This window comes from Anopheles moucheti, chromosome 3 (genome assembly GCF_943734755.1).
Source record: "Anopheles moucheti chromosome 3, idAnoMoucSN_F20_07, whole genome shotgun sequence".
NCBI lineage: Eukaryota > Metazoa > Arthropoda > Insecta > Diptera > Culicidae > Anopheles > Anopheles moucheti.
In genome coordinates, this window is record NC_069141.1 from 1,976,258 (window position 1) to 1,990,573 (window position 14,316).

General features: G+C 42.8%; 2 protein-coding genes across 9 annotated transcripts; one reads left to right on the forward strand and one right to left on the reverse strand.

Annotated features, from left to right (window-relative positions):
* The first annotated feature begins 704 nt into the window (after positions 1 to 704).
* On the forward strand, positions 705 to 8,320 carry LOC128304986 (RNA-binding protein 39). 3 transcript variants are annotated; one of them, XM_053042246.1, is made up of 6 exons: positions 848 to 989; positions 1,581 to 1,650; positions 2,062 to 4,689; positions 4,777 to 4,856; positions 4,920 to 5,823; positions 6,738 to 8,320. In XM_053042246.1, the coding sequence occupies exons 3-6, from the start codon at positions 4,648 to 4,650 to the stop codon at positions 7,368 to 7,370; spliced, it is 1,659 nt and encodes a 552-aa protein (XP_052898206.1). In that variant the 5' UTR covers positions 848 to 989; positions 1,581 to 1,650; positions 2,062 to 4,647; the 3' UTR covers positions 7,371 to 8,320. The 3 variants fall into 3 exon arrangements, with proteins under 3 accessions (XP_052898205.1, XP_052898206.1, XP_052898204.1); XM_053042244.1 differs by having other exon boundaries at positions 2,062 to 4,068; positions 4,160 to 4,856; XM_053042245.1 differs by lacking the exons at positions 1,581 to 1,650; positions 2,062 to 4,689 and having other exon boundaries at positions 705 to 989.
* Positions 8,321 to 8,698: 378 nt separating this feature from the next.
* LOC128304989 (uncharacterized) lies at positions 8,699 to 14,310 on the reverse strand. 6 transcript variants are annotated; one of them, XM_053042253.1, is made up of 5 exons: positions 14,104 to 14,310; positions 11,260 to 11,629; positions 11,043 to 11,154; positions 9,246 to 10,140; positions 8,699 to 9,074 (listed from the first exon to the last, which is right to left on the reverse strand). In XM_053042253.1, the coding sequence occupies exons 3-5, from the start codon at positions 11,137 to 11,139 to the stop codon at positions 8,822 to 8,824; spliced, it is 1,245 nt and encodes a 414-aa protein (XP_052898213.1). In that variant the 5' UTR covers positions 11,140 to 11,154; positions 11,260 to 11,629; positions 14,104 to 14,310; the 3' UTR covers positions 8,699 to 8,821. The 6 variants fall into 6 exon arrangements, with proteins under 6 accessions (XP_052898213.1, XP_052898216.1, XP_052898211.1 ...); XM_053042256.1 differs by lacking the exon at positions 11,043 to 11,154; XM_053042251.1 differs by having other exon boundaries at positions 11,043 to 11,629; positions 14,104 to 14,308.
* Positions 14,311 to 14,316: the final 6 nt, after the last annotated feature.

Here is a 14,316-nt window from a genome sequence, read left to right on the forward strand (position 1 = left end):
TCGATTGACTAAGCTCTTTGAACCAAACAAGTGATACAGCGAATAAGTTATTAAAACATCACGTGAACAAACGTTAAATATTTATCTCACGTTTCTTATTCATAGAACAAATCGTACGCAAGGAAAACAGTACGCGAAGTGCTCCAAAAAGCCAATGGAAAACGGATATAAATATAGGGTAGGAATTGTCTTTATACTGATCGTTGTTTCTACCATGCTTCCGCTTGCCTATGCAATACCCAAAGGCGTGGCCATGTACGGAAGTCGACGCGCTAGCTATGGGAACGGGTATAAAACAGCGCTCTCTGACGCTACCTCGTTAAAAACAGCCGTGTTTCCTTATTCGTTAATAACAACCGCACTCTTCGTCGTTCAGCAGATCAATTTTATGTCACCAATCACACTCTCCAATTTACCATTGCGATTACACTGATGAGCAATTAAGTTTTTCATGTTGGTAATATGTAATAAAGCCAATTTTTGTAATTTTTTTACTACCCAAAAAATTATTTTTTTTTAACGTTTATTGTGTTTTATTATTATAGAAACAAAATAATGTTCTTGTAACCGTCATTTGAAATACAACGACAAAACGCTACCTGGTAAGAAGTCAACCGGTCGACATCAACAGAACGCTAGATTTCGCTTATGTCAATCGTGGTTCAGCTTTCATACGGAACGCCATCTTGTTTCCTCATCAGATTTCAACAAAAGTTAGCAGTGCTATTCTTTCTTGAATTTATCCTATTTATCAGCACAACAACGGTGTAAATTTACCACGTACGCATAGAGCATCGTTTGCTGCACCAGCGCTAACAGCAGTAGATTAAGTGCAAAGCTTACAACAGCAGTTTGTACGCGGAATGAAAAGTACCACATTTTACGATCACGAAACACGTAAAGAGCACCACATCTCGGACAAGATGGCGGCGGATGACGAGCTCAATAACGAGGTGTTGAACCTGCTAGAAGCTCCCTACAAAAAGGAGGTAAGTGCAAATCGCATCGTAACTTAGATTGTGCTGTGTGTGATTGTATTCTTGTAGTATCCTGTTTCTACTACTCGTGCTCCTTTCGCCGCCAGAGATTTGTAAGTTCGAGAACACACAGTGTGTGTGTTCGTGCGTATTGCTCAATGCAAGACACATCAAACTCTGCTCTATAGCGCTGCCGAACCGTCAGATGGAAAGGAAGGCGACAGCTGATCCGGAGGCCCGTTAGATCCCGGATGTCAGTGATATTGCAACACTTATTTCACGTTTCCGTCCTTGCATTAGCTGGTCTTTCCTTTTCATCTGTACGAAAATGCAGTACTAGTATTTTCTTCATGTTCCAACAATTGTAAGATAGTGTTATCTTAAAGGAGTTATCCGTCATGAGCTCCTAACAGTTAATCATTAAGCAATGTTGTACCGTACTGTATGATTTCCGTAGCATATAAGTGCTGTTGAAAGGATCTGAGAACTGAGCAATATAATAATTATATGTAAATTAATAACTATTATAACCAACCAACTCAAACACTACAAATTGCCGAAAAGGTAAATGACATGAATTTTCCTCGTTTCTGCATTTTATAGACGATACTAATGTCAGGTTCCGGTATGAGTTTGGTACAGAGAGTGTGTGTATTCAGCTTCCAAGACAAAGGTACATACCCAATTAATACAAGAAAAACGCAAATATCAAAATAATACTACGAAAGTATTCCCCTCTCCACAAATATTGCCAAATATTATGGATACGAAATTAAAAATTAGTCAAAAGTTCTAGTCACAATTCGCGCGCGCCTAACCTAAACCAAAAATAAAACGTATTTCCCATCATCGAAAATTCGTTCATCCATGTTCACGCAGTTCTTTTTTCGTATCCCACCCCCTTCTACATCTTATCGTTTGTTTTTCTTTTATTTCTTTGCATCATATTTCCTCCCTTTGAGATAACTTTCGCGGTTCTCGTACTATCTCCGTTTAGAAAAAAAAAGAAATACACTTAACGACCGATCGCGAAGTACGACCGAACCAATGTGATTAAAGTGGAACTTTCTCTTTATTTTTCTAGGCTGATCTCTGTAAAGGCTGCTCTGTGCCTGCTGGTTGGAATAAAAGTAGGCAAAAAATATACTAAAAGCTATATTTATTGATCAGTCACAATTGACACATCAAGAAACAGCAAGGGCGCGCATTAATATTCCCGTCCTTTCGAAAAGGATTATCTTCTGCCCTGATGAGATAGACAGCACACGAAGGAAACCTAAATTCAAGATAAAGTACGCAGAAAGGCTAATCATATATGCAAGCGAACAAATATGTGCAACGAATCGAGGATCGAAAAATCGAGAATCGAGAAAACATGAATTTCTCTCACTACGATCCACTATTCATGCCGTTATTGTTTAGCTTCGATTTTTCCTACCTCCTCCTTTTCCTTTTGCTTTTCGAAACCAGTTGACACAAACTGGAGTTTCATGGAATTTGCTCGTATTGTTCTAGATATTATTGATATAAGTACACGGCGCATAAAACTTTAAACAAGAGAGAATATAGGAAGGAATGTTAAGCCACCATCGCAGAATATGATCGATACCGATGAGGCAAGCTTCATTGAAATTGTTTAATCGCGTTTCCTTACCTCGTATACGTTTCGACATAGAAGACATGATCTTTTCCTGCTAGGACGTACTGGGATTGTTGGCACAAAGGGGATTTTTTCCCGTTAACGCTCCTGTAATGGGTAGATAAATAATTTGTTATTTAATCAAAACATCGGCAGCTTACGCACAGTCACGTACCTTACTAGCTTATTTATTTTTAGTTGGTCATTGGCTCGTACCATTTCCTTACGTACATTTCCTGGGTAGTTCTACAGAAAAAGGATACCTTAGTTATGACGTCTAGAAACTAACAAAGAGGACCTTTACTGCCATTGCCGTGCAATGAAAATTTGGATCCTGAATTCGTGATAAACGCGCGCGTGCCTTAGTATTTGCTCATTCTAGGTTAATCGGCAGTTTGGCAGAATTTAATCGTCTGGAACCACGGGTGTAAGGAGCAACGATAAATAGGGAACCAAAGCTTCGATGTTGCGTCCGTTGCTCTCTTTACAGGTGTCCTATCTGTAACGCGAAAGGCTACCAGGATTCCCGAGTAAGCCCAGGGTGCAGCCGTTGGTGTCCGTTGGGAGCGACTGGCTGAGGCTTCCCTCTCTCTCTCTCTCTCCACCTAATACGAATCTATAGATTATTTTTAGGTTCGCGATTGTTTCAATGGTCGGGTAGCCCTGGGCATGTGTGGTTCCTTATTATCGTGAAAATTCTTTCGGCTCATTTGGAATACCTAAAGGCAAAGGAAGATGAGTACTTCCTCATCCCTACCCACCACCCATCGGTGTGAAGCTGCGTTCGTCATCGTAGGATGACGACGATAACAACGATAACTGCGACGACGATACTACTGTGTTTGATCTATGACAACTTTGAACAGATTCTTTACAGATCGATCAATTGATGATGCCGTAACCAGCTGATGTGTTTAAATGCAAATTGGCCGGCTTTATGCGTGATGCCATTCGCTACGGTGACATATGGTCTCATATGCGTATGTGCCCGTCATTGGTAATTCTGGTAGACGCAACTGGATTATATGCATTACGTACAACCCCAAGAAGCAAGCTCTAGATACGTGCTTTGATGGTTCTTTGCTTCGCTACGCGAGCAATCGCTAAAGGCATTGTTTTTCCTTTTGCAGATGTATTGCTCTTGAGTGCGTGGATAACTTCCGTGGATGGCCTATAGCATAGCATTGTGCATTTCGCCAGGACACGTCACGTCTGAAAGTAAACTGTACATACATATATAGGTCCCGTTAACCTGTTGCTAATAATGATGAAATTGCAACGAATTTTCAAAGAATCAATTCTCAAACGTAAGTTTGTGTGTCCCCCATAACAGAATACAATGTGTTGTTATTGCAGAACTCAACCTTCACTCAAAACCATTCTACCTGCCCGTTGTGCAGAACCAGGTCTGCTGAAGACGAAAAGATCGATTGAACGTGTACCAGAACCCCGGTATATTAGAGAATGACAGAGGAGGCTTGATCGAAATCGATGTAACGGTGCAATCAAACACAAGCCTATATGTTTTGTTTTTTCTGCGTAGGTGAATCGAACAGCGCGGCAGCGAGCCCCGTCTCGTCATGTGGTGTGGACGTGAATCGACTGACTTGCTAGCTGAAATAAGGTTCCATCTATTGTCTTCCATCTTGAATCTGTTTTCTCTTATATTTGCATATTACTTCTGCCGTGTGCGCGTGTGTGGATTTGAGTGCGTTCTCGCGCGCGCACGCATGGGACGGATGGCATTACTGTGTCTTTGCCGCATCTCTGAGACCATTCCCTGCATTCCACGAGGGAGTGCACGAATCCGGTGCAAATTCAAGCGTATTAAATTAATCCATTGTTTCGTTGTTTTCTCTTCTCTTTCCCTTTCTTTTTTTATTTTTATCTTTTTTTCTTTCTCTTACATTTCATCACTATCATTCTACGTTTCTTTAATGTGTGTCTCATGAACAACGCGATCGTCTATTGTTGCTGAAAATTAAACATCAAAAAACAACTAAATCCTCTACCGTTCAATGCAAATCCCGTATGCACCATTTTCATTTTCTCGAATACGACCTTATCTTCTCGGTACGGTTTTTTATGCGACGTGCGTGCGCTCGTCCGATCAACCGACATCAACGTTGCATTCAAATCAATCCATCCTACAACCTGCAGGATGATGCATCACCCGTAGCAAACGGTTCCACTAATGGTGAGAAGAAGCTAAAGGAAAATGGCCACAGTAAATCGTCTCGGTAAGTAACGCAGAGTGGGCCGCTAGTGAGAAAGGGTTTAATGGTTTTCTTCTCTTGCCATAGCCACCGCAGCCGGTCACGTGACCGCGACAGAGAACGCGAGCGGGACCGTGAGCGTGAACAACCACGCGAGCGTGAAGGAGAAGGACGTTCGAAAAAGCATCGTTCGGGATCACCTGGTCGAAGCCGGGACAAGGAGCGGCGTCGCAGCAAGGAACGAAGCAAATCTCGTTCGCCAGCGCGTCGCGATCGTTCTAAAGATCGCTCCAAGGAGAAAGAACGCGTAAAAACCGATCATCATCGCCGGGAAGTGGTGGAAAAACGTCGTTCTCGTGATCGTGACCATCGTCGTCGTTCACGCGAACGGGACTACCGTCGTCGCAGCCGTTCGAGGGACGGTGTCCGTGGACGGGGAGGTCGCCGCTCTATGTCACCGAAACCCTACCGTGGCCGCGGACGAGGCGGTTCCAATGGTTACTATCGTGACCGTTCCCCACTGGAAGAAATGACCCAGGAGGATCGGGATGCGCGTACCGTGTTCTGCATGCAGCTGTCCCAGCGCATACATGCTCGCGATTTGGAAGAGTTCTTCTCAAGCGTAGGCAAAGTGCGGGACGTACGGTTAATCACGTGCAACAAAACGAAGCGATTCAAGGGTATCGCTTACATTGAGTTCAAAGATCCCGAATCGGTCGCACTGGCACTCGGGCTTTCCGGCCAGAAGCTGCTCGGCATACCGATCAGTGTGCAACATACGCAGGCAGAAAAGAACCGAATGGCCAGCCAACCGCCAGCGGCACCGCCGAAAAATCCTTCCGGGCCAATGCGATTGTACGTTGGTTCACTCCATTTCAACATCACAGAAGATATGTTAAATGGCATCTTTGAACCATTCGGCAAAATTGATAACATTCAACTGATCATGGATGCAGATACTGGACGCTCGAAAGGCTACGGGTTTATTACGGTAAGCTTATAGCGGTATTTTGGTTTAGATTGAATCGTTTAAACTTTTCCTAAGAGTACAAGGTTTCGTCGCATACTACTTGACTTGATTGTGATGGTTGGTTTGCAATCGAGGGGCAAAGGTATGCTAAATGGAATGGGTGTCTTGTTCTGTACTTCGTGCAGCTCAGGAATAGCTCTTGCCTGATCTTTGATTGCTCTTCTTGCTGAAATTCAATCTTTTCTAATGGTGAGATCTCACATTTACGTCCACGCTTCATCTTTTTTGCCGACTGTAGTGTAGTGCCTAATGAGTTTTTTGAGAATAGTGATTCATCTGAATCTTTAGGGAGGAGTCATTCAAGTAAGTAAAAGTTATGAAATCTCAGAGTAATGAGGGATCACTCACACAGTCGTTTTATCAGATGCATTTCGAGACGCCACAACACACTATCGAATGATACAGCCTGACGAAGCAAACTGCCCGAATGGGCAAATTAACAGCGCGCAGTCTGACTGGGGATCTCCTTGAAGGATTCATGAAACTTAGAGAATCTCATGAATCATGAATGAGAGTCGATTCATGATTTTAATGAGTCTTCCTAAAAGATTCGTTATGCCTATTATTTAAAATGAGCAGCCTGGTAGTGTCTGTGCAAATGAAATTGGAATTACATCATTCATGGTAGCATACTTCTTGACTTGATTGTGATTGTTGGTTTGCAATCGAGGGGTAAAAGTATGCCATATTAACGATGAGGTTTTCCACGGAAAATTTCGGATCTTGCAACATGCAGATTGCTTACCAGTAGTGGAATTCAATTGTTCGCACTGTGAGATCGTACAGATATAGTATCTATCAACAATGCAGCTACATGTTTACCGCACCGCATTAAGTGATAGAAAGTAATGATAATCAATGCATCTCTTTTTCAGTTCCATAATGCCGATGATGCGAAAAAAGCACTGGAACAACTGAACGGCTTCGAACTAGCCGGTCGCCCGATGAAAGTAGGAAATGTAACAGAACGATTGGATGTCACCACGCACGCCTCGTTAGACACGGACGAAATGGACCGCAGTGGCATTGAGCTCGGCGCAACAGGACGATTGCAGCTCATGTTCAAGCTAGCCGAAGGTGCCGGGCTTGCCGTACCGCGTGCTGCGGCCGATGCACTGCTGGCAACTGCACCACAGCCCGTACCGCAGCAACCGATCCATCAGTCACCACCGATCGCTACTCAGTGCTTTCTGCTGTCGAACATGTTTGATCCAGCTTCGGAAACAAACCCTAACTGGGATCTGGAAATACAGGACGACGTGATAGAGGAGTGCAACAAGCACGGTGGTGTGCAGCATGTGTACGTCGACAAGCAATCGCCTTCGGGTAACGTGTACGTCAAATGTCCCAGCATTGCTACGGCCGTACTCGCAGTGAACGCACTGCACGGACGATGGTTTGCGGGTCGTGTCATTGGAGCCGCATACGTGCCACTGATCAACTACTATAACCTGTTCCCGGACGCATCACAAGCCGTTTCGTTGCTGCAGCCCAAACGTTCTGGTTAAAGCAAAGAACGCTTGGCGGCACATTCAGGCAAACGCTACTAGTAGTACAAGTGTAGTATTTCTCCTAATACCACAGTCTCCAAATAAGTTCAACATTTACGGTAAAATTTTAAGACAACAAAGGTAAGAGAGAAGACTACCGGAACACGTCCAGGAATGGCAACGGAAGGGTAGTAGGGTAATGGTAGATTAAATACACGGGATAGAGACAGGATAAATAATAAGTAAACATGAGCAATTTGTAGCTTCTGTTTTCCCGACAGATATGTGATATTAACGAATGTCCCATCACACAAACAAAGCGCGCAAGCAGTAATGCGAAGATCTCGTGTTCTGTGTAGGGTGTTTGAGAAAGAGTAGAAACGGTTGAAAAAAAAAACAAAAGGTTTTGGGATGAAGATAGTAGCAGGCAGAGTTAAGTTCTTTTAAAATATCTGAATGGTTTGATGAACAATTTGGTGTAGCGTGTAGCTTATCAAGAATGCATCAGTAATAGGTTTCTGGTTCCCACTAATATGTTTCCCCGCCAATTTTTGTTCGAGCATAACATTCTGATTTGGTTTTACAATCTCTGTCGGGTACAATGCATTCAAACGACTGGTTAATTATGTTTAAAATTACCCCCTGGAGTCCGAAGTCCTGGGAACGATCTTTAGCAAAAACAATCTTTTGAATTTTTGTGTATGTTTCGTGCTTAAAATCACTACTGGTGGGTAAAACTAATCAATGTGCTTGTGTTTTAAAAGTTCGTAGAGCAGAAACTAAACCTCTTTTATAGCAATAGAAAGGAAAACCAAATGTGGGAATTTAATAGAAATGTGGTCATTTAAAATATCGTAAAAATTAATAGTTAAGGTTTTTATGGTTACTGTACTCCACACTGTTGGGTATCAAAATAATTAAGTGCGCTGTATTTAGACAAAATATGAAAGACAAATGAAACATGTGCAAATTAATGTGTTGTAGCCGCCTTCTTCGTACGTTGATAATTCCGAAGACTAGCAATAGTGATGAAATATGTTATTGACAACTTGCATAATTTTTAATGTGTTCTTATCAGTTTATGTTGGTTTAACAGGTTATAATACTTCTTTTTCAGCTTGAATCCCACCTACTGAGCTGTGCACAACTTTTGTTCATAATTATTCGCTTAGGACCAATGTATCTTCGTCGTACGTTTTCAATAGTTTCAAATGATTTTCGGAAGTAGATTTCCTTGTCAGCGGCTAAAAATTATGTATCCAATCAAAATAATATTACAATTTCTATATGATCATTTACTCTGAGCAGCTATTATTACTACAATGCACAGTCACAAATTAAAGATCTAATATTTCTATTTAACTTTATTATTGCTGAATGTGTAACTGAATGTTTTCCCAATACAAAAATATACACTCTAAACCACACTCCTTTTAAGGTCGTCACACAACACGCAGGTTATATATCTTCTAGGATTGCTTCGCTGACGTTGATGATCCAGAGGCCGATACTGATGGCGCTGGTGGCTTCAGGATGCCCTTTCGGCGAAGATACCGTACGATGAGCGGCGTTGCACCCAGGGTAATGCTAATTCTAACCGGAGCAAACACCTTATGGATAGCGTAAGCGATGACGAATGTGCCGGCACCGGCACCAGCCTTGCTGGCGAGCGCCGAATCACCCCAGCCCATGCGATCCAATAGCGAGACGATGTCTATTCCGCTGTACGTGTTGAACCATGGCAAGTAGAGTAAAACAATTCATTGGAGATAACATTAGTTTTTAGATTAACAAGAGCTGTCTTTTCTGTAAGTAGTAGAACCCACGTTGTTAGACTGTGGGCGTAAAGGACACCCATCGCTGGTCAAATACAGAGACATTTGTGGTACAAACCTCGATACCAGTAGATAGCAGGTACCCAGTGAAACGAGACTAATGCTCACGTGGAACACGAGCACGGTAGATCCGTACTCTTTAATAGCTTTTTTTAGTCGATCTTTGCGCGAGACGGGGACCTGTCCCTCACTAGGCACGGAATTACCTTTCGAATTTTGTTCTCCTGTAGCGGTGTTGTTAGCTTGCGGGGATTTATTATTAAGCGCCGCGGAGGTACATACCAATAAGTGTGTTGAGCATAGCGAGAAGGCCCGGCGCCTTATACCTAACGCACCGCAATCGGCGCCCTGTCTACCTGACACCATTGTAAACATCGAAAACGACCCGAAACTATCGCCTTTTGGCCAGCAACCTGTACGCGACAACCCCATCATCTTCCTACCTTCCGGCTTGATCGGGCGGTCTTCGTAGCTACTCCAGTCGGAGCGCACCTCCTGCCGCAGGTTGGTGTAATGCGAGGAGTTGAGTTCGTGCGATAGGAACTTGCTCTCCTGTGCCCACGCACCGCCCGGCATGTTCAGATGCGTAAACTTGTGCATACCCCCGAACGGGCTCGGTACGTTGCTTTGCATGGTCGAGTTGAGACTGACGGCACCGGTACAGTCGTACGAGGCGACGTGCGGATCGACCGGTCCGCCAGTCATGTCCACCGTCACATCGATTATCCCGACTGCTGATACAGCTTCCACATTGACCGGTGCGGCCGATTGGTGCGTTAGCAGCGCCGAAGCATTGATGTCACGCGAGCGCAACGGTGAAAAGCGTCGCGTTTCCGATGCATCAATGTTCGGTGGCAGCGGAAGTGTGGCCGCCAGGGGATAGCTGCGCTGGACGGACATGTGCAGCCCGGACGATTGCGTTGCGCATTTTTTTGTAACCGAAGTACCAGATCCTGCAGCAAAGAGAGAAAAAAGTGGCTTTTAGAGTGTTTTGTTACAATGTACGTTGTAACATCATTCAGTAGGTAAAGGGCGTGTGATTATATGTCGCTGGTGTTATTTTATGCATCAACAATTTTAAATTAACGTAAACAAAATCGTCGAGAAGGGGAGCCACATACGAGACGTGTTCCCGGAACAATTGTAACCGGATCAAACCGGTAAGACAGTAGAGGCAAGGCTCATGATTGCTACAAAGTGTGGAGCTTCAGTCACGTAATGAACTTTTATGCATTCACTCAGTTGTGTTGTGTTCGACTATAAACTATTTTTGTTTATTGCGACGGAAAATTCTTTCCAAAGCTCCAGGTGACTGCCACCATTTTGTTAACCATTTTGTGCAGCTTTTATGGGCTAAATTCAAAATCACTAAGTATAAAATTTGAAATATTTGCATTTTGACTATAAAACTAAATTCTTTTAACTATATTTTATTTAAAACCCCCAGTTGCGGAACAACACATATTCAACTAAATTAAAGCTCACTTATTCGTTGAACTCTGACTCTAAATAATACCGAAGTTAGACCAAGTCTATTGAAGCACACCATCCTACACCAGCAGCAGCAGTTGCACAACTGCGGAACTGTATGAAACTAAATAATGTTTCGTACAAGTGCTTTGTTTTGCTCGCTACTGCCTACCATATCTGCGTCTATATAACTGCACTTTGAGAAATGCAGTATTGGTATTTCCGCACTACGTTCAAAGAGCACAAAGTCACAGCACAGTCACCAACGTTTGCATTGAAGAGCTTTCCGGTGCATCGATGTAAACCGGTTTGATTTCTTATGGATCGATGAGCGTGCAAGTGAAATGTTGTTTATCATCTAAACGAATTCCCAGGTTTCACTCACCATCCAATGTACCGATGACACTGCCGGTAGACATCGCCCTTTGTCCAGCCGTTTTGGCTAGAGCGACCTTGAAAACTTGCTGCACTTGCTGCGCCATTACGTATGCACACCCCTTCCGAAAGGAAACAAAAAAATCAACCACACAACCCTTCGCGTTTTCGTGGATACTTTTGTTTCTGTTTTTCACGTCCTTGAACTAGAGACGAAACTGTTTTACCTTGAGTTTAACCGTTGCAATAAGCACGCACGCTCCTACTACAAACAAAAATGCTCTCACAATAAACCGTTCTAGTCGCGTTTCATACGATGGCTAATGGACCCTCAGCGGAACGTGTACACCACCCGGACAAAGCTTAACTATGACTGAAACTGAGACTGTTGGACCGTGTACGACTAAACCGTTTTTGCAATTCGCGTTTGCGCGAGCTATGCGTCTTTATGAGTGGAAATGTCCCCGTCCCGCGCTATCCGGTTAGTTCCCTCGGCTTCCGCAATGAAGATCCGTCAATGTATGTGTATGTTGTGCGCCGTCGTCTTGTCGTCGTGGTGGAGTTATTTTATTCCTGCTGCATCACCGGCGATTGCGTCTGCAACGGCACAGAAAGGGAGGATACATATAAAAAAAAATCTTCTGAATACGTGAGCACTTTCTGACACGATCATCTCTGCACCGTGTTCGTTGCTTTGCGGACACTTCCAGTGCGTTCCACTTTTTTCGACATACCAAGGATGTTCTGATGGTTAAAAATAATGTTCCACCTAACACACGTAGGGTGTGTGGCCGAGGCAGCTATGATCGACAGATGATTGATCACCGAAGCGCGAACAGCTTAGCAAAGATAGCGATCAACGGCCGGACTCGAGCAAAGTCCTCAAGCACATGAACCTGAAGAAAATTGTTTGCAAAAAAAAGATATTTAAATTTATCTTTGCCATCCCCTTTTCCATCAGCTGATCAGTGCGTGATCCTGCCCGGAACCGGTTCGCAGCTACGAAGAACCGACGCAGATGTGAAATGTACGCTCGGTTAAGTTAATGGGAGCGAATTGACTCCAATTTAGTGTCCGCCGTTTTAGAGCGTGCAGGCGAGCTCACACTAACTATCATTACTATCGTACTCGTTGCCGCTTCGATTGTCTGATTTCGATGTGGTTTCAAACTTCAAACTGCTATTATTAACATTTGTAAGTTTTTTTTGCTACGTGTGGATCTTTTATCACTATTCATTGGTTGGTTTACTAATCGCTTACTAACAAAATTGAACTCATTCGTAAGCTACGACTTTAAAGATATTTAGTGAACTAAAACCAATTAAAGAACTTGTATTTCCACTCAAACATGTTGAAACTTAATCGTAACTTCAACTCTATACAACATAATTACACAATTGTTTCTTTTTTGTTGAGATTCGCATCATGTATCATTATCTTTATACATTGAACCATTTGAATTAATAATTTTATAATCTCTCCTGCTAACAACTTGAAGTTATTGATTTCAAAAAGAGAATTTTGAGTTATAGTAGATTTATAACCTATAACCAATACCTAAAGATCCCGAAGCATTCGTATCCCTGATGAACAAACCTCGACAGAAGCAACTTTGCTTATGCTTATGCTTATATGCTTAGTACAAGTATAAAGTAGGATTTTGTCACAGTAGGACAGTCACAGTGTGACACCTGTTGCGTCTGTTGCAACTGGCCCTTCGTAGTTCCAGAATTCGGAATGATATCTAGGTGTCATGATTTTAATATCAATTTCAAGTGCAGTTTCAAGGCGAGCAAGTGCATGTTCTACTAAGAATGTATCTCTATCCAGAAGTCTGCTAAACCGCTCACGATCCAATGTCATTTGAAGCTAATTTGTTATCGCGGTCTTTCCAGTGGACCAGTGGAGGATCAATCTCCTTGGAGGTCCAGGGCGTATTCATAGTTGGGGCCTCTAATTTTAAAAACGATGAAGCCTCCTTCAGGGCATCTTACATGGAACAACTTGGGATTGCAACTACCGCGGAAACGCGTGATTTGAGCTTGCTCGGCTAGTACTAGGTGTCACCTCTTAAAACATGCTCTCCTGGTATCGTAAATCTGAATACAGCTGGTTTGTATGGAATTTCGTACCTACTGCTACGTACTGGTACTGGCACGTACTGCTAAATTCCTGAATTTCTGGGCCGATTTCTTTGCCGAGTTTCTTGCAAATTATGAAACTCTTCGGTCATTGTGAAGACACTTGCGATCATTTCGTCACATTTACACTTTTACCTCAGTATGAAACACAATATCTGCTCCTCAGGCACAATTTGATAGTCAATAGCAAATTATAGGGATACAACACCACAAAGCATTCACTTATTTTTCTCAAATAAACTGAGTTTTCAATGCAAAAAAACGAGACCACTTTCAGCACGAACGATATCGCCAACAATGTTTTAGCAAGACTACTATGATAGGTTCTGCACTGAATACATCGTTTTTATATCAATGCATGCTTGATTTCTTCAAGTATCTTTTTTCATGTTGTGTTTTTAGCTTAGATCAATGATTTCGCGGTGATGATCTCCAATCGTATGGATTTCAGAAAAATTAGATTTTGTGCTATAAATTAACTCTGCTTCCAAAATTTTTCCTTTCCAAAAATTTCCAAAAATCGCACAATCGGCACAAATTTTTTGGGGCCCCCAATACGGCCAGGCCCTAGGCGACCGTCTACTCCGCCTACCGTTTGATCCGCCGCTGTGGTAGACGCATCAAGCACGCACGCCAAACCATACCGCCACTGCCAATGTGGACGAGTTAAAAGGACTTTCCTCCGCTGGATCATCCAGTACTATTTTAACAGAAATCCTGCCTATTTTAATTCGCTGTACTATAGTGAGGAAAAAAATACTGAGGTATGGTCGTAGATGTTGTAAACATCCATTTCGTTGTCGTACCAGATAAGCCGAGTTAGCTGATACCACATCTATCAGCTATCATCTTGCACCGCCATGATGGCTCATTCAATAACGTAACGAGACGCTATAAATCAACTTATTAAAAACTGTAGCAATCCCTTACCTGTTTGGAGTTATGCGTTGCACAAACCACGCCAAATGATTATGCACTTACACTTTTTTTAAATGATAAATTTTGCTGTACAAATCGTCTGCTTCCAACTCCTCGCAGATAAATAATAACATTGAAACGTCAAAGAGGAGCAAGTGACGTCATCATTCTCTGAAGCTAGCAAGCATTGTTGAATTCGCTAGGTCAAGATCTAGTTCATAGAAG

Coding starts and splice junctions, on each gene's coding strand:
- LOC128304986 (XM_053042244.1), top strand. CDS start 4,648: ATGCACCATTTTCATTTTCTCGAATACGACCTTATCTTCTCGGTACGG. Junction 4,857..4,919: donor GGCCACAGTAAATCGTCTCG/GTAAGTAACGCA, acceptor CTCTTGCCATAG/CCACCGCAGCCGGTCACGTG. Junction 5,824..6,737: donor AAGGCTACGGGTTTATTACG/GTAAGCTTATAG, acceptor TCTCTTTTTCAG/TTCCATAATGCCGATGATGC.
- LOC128304989 (XM_053042253.1), bottom strand. CDS start 11,139: ATGGCGCAGCAAGTGCAGCAAGTTTTCAAGGTCGCTCTAGCCAAAACG. Junction 10,141..11,042: donor TGTCATCGGTACATTGGATG/GTGAGTGAAACC, acceptor TCTTTGCTGCAG/GATCTGGTACTTCGGTTACA. Junction 9,075..9,245: donor TGCTATCTACTGGTATCGAG/GTTTGTACCACA, acceptor CAACACGTACAG/CGGAATAGACATCGTCTCGC.